Source organism: Chiloscyllium plagiosum, chromosome 16 (genome assembly GCF_004010195.1).
Source record: "Chiloscyllium plagiosum isolate BGI_BamShark_2017 chromosome 16, ASM401019v2, whole genome shotgun sequence".
Classification (NCBI taxonomy): Eukaryota; Metazoa; Chordata; class Chondrichthyes; order Orectolobiformes; family Hemiscylliidae; genus Chiloscyllium; species Chiloscyllium plagiosum.
Genome location: NC_057725.1, coordinates 53,219,930 through 53,225,929, shown reverse-complemented (window position 1 = coordinate 53,225,929; position 6,000 = coordinate 53,219,930). Strand labels below are relative to the sequence as shown.

The 6,000-nt window shown below is 40.5% G+C and overlaps 1 protein-coding gene across 1 annotated transcript in view; it reads right to left on the bottom strand.

Annotated features, from left to right (window-relative positions):
• Positions 1–6,000, bottom strand: part of tkfc (triokinase/FMN cyclase) — a 76,486-nt gene that overhangs the window by 34,078 nt on the left and 36,408 nt on the right. The window contains exons 6-7 of the mRNA XM_043706132.1: positions 3,352–3,441; positions 996–1,030 (exon numbers count right to left, since the gene is read on the bottom strand). Of these exons, the coding sequence (XP_043562067.1) occupies positions 996–1,030; positions 3,352–3,441 (125 nt within the window). The remainder of the gene's footprint in view (positions 1–995; positions 1,031–3,351; positions 3,442–6,000) is intronic.

Here is a 6,000-nt window from a genome sequence, read left to right as displayed (position 1 = left end):
GGGAGCGGCGGTGGAGGAGGGCCAGCACCTCCATATCCTCGGCAGAGTGGGAGGGGGGGTTGAAATGTTGGGCCACGGGGCGGTTTGGTTGATTGGTGCGGGTGTCTCGGAGGTGTTCCCTAAAGCGCTCTGCTAGGAGGCGTCCAGTCTCCCCAATGTAGAGGAGACCGCATCGTGAGCAACGGATACAATAAATGATATTAGTGGATGTGCAGGTAAAACTTTGATGGATGTGGAAGGCTCCTTTAGGGCCTTGGATGGAGGTGAGGGAGGAGGTGTGTGCACAGGTTTTACAGTCCCACCTCCTCTAGCTTATCTCTCCACGCTTCAGGCTCTCTGCCTTTATTCCTGATGAAGGGCTTTTGCCCGAAACGTCGATTTTGCCTGTCCTCGGATGCTGCCTGAATTACTGTGCTCTTCCAGCACCACTGATCCAGAATCTGGTTTCCAGCATCTGCAGTCATTGTTTTTACCTCGTTGATAAAACATCTCTACTCTTATAGTCCATTATCCTCGAAACATCTCTGATATTTCAGCAGTCTTCAATGCTGTGCTAATTGTCAGTCTCAAGTTTGACTTCAGGTTGTGGAGTGGTATTTGAACCCACATACTATCAACTTATAAGGAGCAATACAGTTGACACTTATTAACAGTTAACATTTAAAAGAGTACAAAGTAATTTAAGTATTTCGGTATTGGTAGGCTAATCTTACAAAAGCCTTTCCCAACTTTCATTGAGTAATCCACTGAGCAAAGATGAAAAGGAAATAGAATACTCAGGCAATCAAGATCAATATTATCACTTAGGTCTCCCTTAAAGCCCAGCAGTTGATGTTTCAGTTTTCTGCTCAGCATGTTAGTTAGTCATTACACAACATAAATCCGACGGTTTATGCTGTTTTCTCCACTGAAATTTAAGATTTTATTGTACAATATACCAGTAATAGTTCCACTAATGTAAATCTCCTTTATTTCACTGTTTAATGGTCTCTCACCTTTATCCGCTCGATACCGGCTTCTCCATGGATACCTAAAAAAATAGCAATGATCTTAAAATAATGTAAATACTAAAGCTGTGCTTCTAAATGTTATTTTCTCTGAAAACAGAGATATTTGTTTGGTCAGAATTCTATGGCAAATAACCATGCTCTGACACCTTGCCTAAGTGAGCATTCAATGTATGCCAAGGTAGCAAGTGCTCTATTCAGGTACAGGATGTGCATCTCAGCCAAACCCTATCTTATTTCATTTACTGTTCACTTCAAAGCAGTTTACAACAGGAGTTAAAATGGGGACCCTGGCTGATTGCTTCTTTACTATTTATCCCACAGATACAGTCAAACAGCATGGCTCCAAAATCATCTTAGCTGAGATCAGATTGAGGATCTCACTAACTTTAGGGGCAGCACAGTGGTTCAGTAGTTATCACTGCTGCCTCACAGTACCAGGGACCCGGGTTCGATTCCAGCCTTGGGTGACTGACTGGATGGAGTTTGCACATTCTCCCCGTGTCTGTATGGGTTTCCTCGAGGTGCTGCAGTTTCTGCGAAAGAGTATCCATTCTTCTTTCCTCTTGTATTGATAGTAACTTCCTGTACGGTATGGTGCCACCGGCTGAACAACCTCTCATAATTTCCTAAAGTAGTCTTATAAACATGGACAGACTTGCCAGTAGAGGGTGGCTGGATTGTGAGTGGGGTCAAGGACTTCAGGTTATTTTCATCTCAAAATCACATAAGTATTTTCTTTTATTTTTGTAGGCAAATCTAGAAAATCTACTACTCATCCCTAGATGTTGCTTCCATAATGGACTTAGGTGGGATGTTTCCTTTTGTGGGAGACTAGAACTAGGGCCAATCTTCGATTTGAGACAGAGGAAACGAGAGGGTTGCGAGACTTTCTAACTCTCTTTGCCAGGGAGCACTGCTGCCAGAGTCATTGAATATTTTTAAGAGAGGTCAATACATTTGTGACTAACATGATTGAATTTTTTGAAGCGAGTCAATGAAGCTAGTGCATTCAACGTGATTTACATGAATTATATCAAGGCATTTGACAAGAGCTCATATGGCATACTGGACAGAAAATTAAAAACCCATGGGTGCAATGGAAAGTAGCAAGTTAGATCCAAAGTTTACACACTATCAGGAAGCAAAGTGTAATGATCAATAGAAAAATGTTTGTCAAATGTGGCTCCTTCGGGCTCAGGGCTGGGTTCCTTGCTGTTTGTGGTATATATCATGGTTTAGATTCAAACTACAAGACATGCTTAAGAAGCTTGCAGATGATACAATAATAGATCATTGTGTTCATAGTGAAGAAGACAAATCTAGGCTGCAGAAAGCTAACAGTGGACTGGTCAGGTGAAGAATAAAAGGCAAATACAAAATGCATTGGAGAAGACAAAAAAATGCAAGGAAATAATTGATTAATGGCAGGGGGATTCCATGTCACAGAGAGGAACAGCAAGATCTTTAAGTGCACATCCACAGTTTCCTAACAGTAGGAGTACAGGACAGTCGGTGGATAAGAAGGAACATGGAATACATTCCTTCATTGGTTAAGGCCTAGAAAAGAAGAGCAAGGAAGGTTATAGTAGCCTTGTGTAAAATACTAGTACTTTGAGGGCAGCACGGTGGCACAGCGGTTAGCACTGCTGCCTCACAGCGTCAGAGACCCGGGTTCAATTCTCGCCTCAGGCGACTGACTGTGTGGAGTTTGCACGTTCTCCCCATGTCTGAGTGGGTTTCCTCCGGGTGCTCCGGTTTCCTCCCACAGTCACAAAGATGTGCAGGTCAGGTGAATTGGCCATGCTAAATTGCCCGTAGTGTTAGGTAAGGGGTAAATGTAGGGGTATGGGTGGGTTTCGCTTCAGCGGGTCGGTGTGGACTTGTTGGGCCGAAGGGCCTGTTTCCACACTGAAATCTAATCTAATCTAATCTAATCTTGTGTAAAATACGAGTTAGGCCTCAGCTACAGTAAGGCATAAAGTTCTGGACACTGCGTTCTCGGAAGAATGTGGCCATTCCAGAGAGGTTACATAGGATATTTACAATGGCAGGTAACAATTATGGCCTGAAGGGGTGTTTGAGGTAGAAACTTATCTTGTGTTTACAAAATAATTGTTCACAAAATAATGTGAACTTGAGGTGCCATAACCTACATGACTACAGATCAAGAACTGGGGAAGACGGAATAGTTCTTTCTCAGCTGCCACAAGTATTTCTTCCTGTTTCTGTGTGAAGAATGTTCTTTTGTACCAATGCTGAGGTAAGTGTATTATATTGAAATACTACTAGCTGCTCTGCCACGCTAAGCTCTACACATTCTATGTTCTGAACAGCTTCTTACCCAGTCCAAGTTCCAGCTCATCTGCTTTCAGATTGAAGGTTGGCTCTGATCCAGGTACACTGCAGGGTGACAGACAGATTCCCATTGTACCTGAGCAGGAAAATACAGAGAAATTAAAAAGCCAATAATCAAAGGAACATGTATGATTTTGCTTCCATTGGAACCATATTTAATTTGAACATATAATGAATAACTGTAGCTCCAAGGTCCTAAAATTTACAGATTTTTAAGTAGTGATGTGTGCTACCTTTGCGTTTTGGATAAAAACATAATCTGGAGCAAACGTTGCCAGGTAAGGAGCATTATCTGATGCCACAGATGTTGGTAATGCTGAAATGGATATTTCTTTCTTTTTTTTTGTCAGCTTTTTCTGTTCCTTTACTGGAGATGATGGAAAATGCTCTTGCTGGCTTACAAACTTGTAGGTGCTAAAGACCTGCATCAAATGGCCTAGGTAGCTATGGTCAACACACCATGAGTCTAAACAATGATGGCTTTGCTTCTCATCTTCAAAACAGAATATCAGGAGTCTCTCACTAATCTATCTTTGACATTCCACACCCTTCCTCCTCTTCCTTAACTGCATGATGCCTCTTAGCAACTTCAGTTTTAGACATGTGGAAACCTTGCACATTTATACTTATACAATGCAGTTTTCAGCTCCCAAAAGCCTTCTGGGCTCCTTCAATGCCTATAGGCTGTCTGATTATTGATGTAAAAACTAGTCATGGATAGGTCGCAACATTTTTCAGCTAAACACTGAATGAGTAAAGAATCATTACAATCCTCACACCTCCCAAACTTCGAAACTCCATTTCCCTCCCTGCCTCAGGTTGAACCAGGCCATTCACAATATTGAAGGTCTGAAGTTGTGCTTCGAAGGCCACATGTATTTTCCATCAGAAAGATCACTGGTGCCAAGTCTACAACATCACCTGCCTTTTCCTAGATTAATATATGTGTTGTGAAAATCCTTATCTAGTCCTTTCCCAGCTCCAATCTTGAATATTCTAATACTCTGGTGCCAGCCTCCTATTCTTCATCCACCATAAACAGCAGTTCATTCAAATCTCGGTGGTCCATATCTTATCCAGTATTTGCTCTCGTTATCCAAACATCCCTATCCTCACCAACACACTTTCTGCTTCCAGTTTTGAAAGAACTTATTTTGAAAATTCTCATCCTAGGTTTTAACTCTTCATAATGTTCCCTTCCTTCTTTGTCATTTTTTCCAGCTTGATAACTCAAAACTTGACGATCCACTCCTCTGATTTTGGACTGTTTTCTACACTGCACTTCAGTCATCTCGACTTTAACAGTGAAATTCTCACCTTAAATTGCTCACTGTCTTCTCAAAATCAAAATGCAGCTTGGCTCAAGCTTTAGGTTACATCTACTAATATTTTCTTCTTTGGTTCAGCAGCTATTTTGCCTGATGCCTGGGAGGACTTTTTTGCTACTTTTCTATAATAAAGGGGACTATATAAAATAAAATTTTACAATGGACAGACTTTTTTTTTAAACTGAGTATAGGCACAACAATCATATCCAATCCTGCTGTCATCCCTGATATCCTTAAAATCTTCCAGCAGGGATCACCGAATAGGGAAACGGCTGACAATTTGCTCCCTCGATCAGAGGCATAGAGGCCAATTATGAGTACTTTGCCTTGATTAGCTAACCTAATACAGAATGAGGGGCATTTCTGGCCTGTTTGGCTTGATATAAGAGCACATATTACATCTGCCCATTATATCTGACGATAATATCAGACGAATAAATTCACTCATATTAGGATAATTCTCATTTGTATCACTTCAAAGATGAAAACTATAGCTTGTATAGTTCTATGCCTACTATCTGCACAGAAAAAGCCTGTGTACTAGGCAGTCCTAGAACCAATTAATTTCCTTGATTTTAATTTGCTTCTAGCAACACCACTAATGCAGCAAATAATAAACAACGGTCAGTATAGCTGTGAAGAAGCCCTCGGCTTTTTGTAGAATGCCTTCACCCAGAGACTAACGAAAGGCAATAATTAATTCCAGCATATGTTCTAAGTTTGTCTATAAACTCTTGAACATATGTAAGACATGCCAAGTTAATGGAAATAATTCCCTTCTGTCTGATATTGTGCAAATTACAAACATTTCACTGTTGATTACCTGTTCTCTAATTCAGCTATTTAATGCAACTTACATTAATTACAAACTTTTATGCACTAAATTTCAATTTTGTTGTATTATTTATTTTACTTACATTCATATTATTACTTAGCTTTTTTCTTTCTTAATAGAAAACATACTCTGAAATATTGGGAAGAAACTGCAAAATGGAGGAGCTGTAATTAGGCACAGGATTACAATTAGTGTTTGAGTAGAAAGCTCCAGTAGTGCTGAATGTAGTGCTTCAAAGCAGAAGACAGAGGAGATTGTTTACCACCCAGAACATACATGTGGCCAGTTCTGTAATGACACTCAAGGGGCAATTCAGTACAGACTGTGGTAATAGGAGTGCCAGTGAACTTACACATACATGGAGTTGTTGAACTACATTTATGTTACTTTAGATGACTGGTACCCTTACTGTGAGCAGTTAGTCTTTCTATTTCCTCACTCTAATGTTTAGATGAATGATCGTCTGACTTCC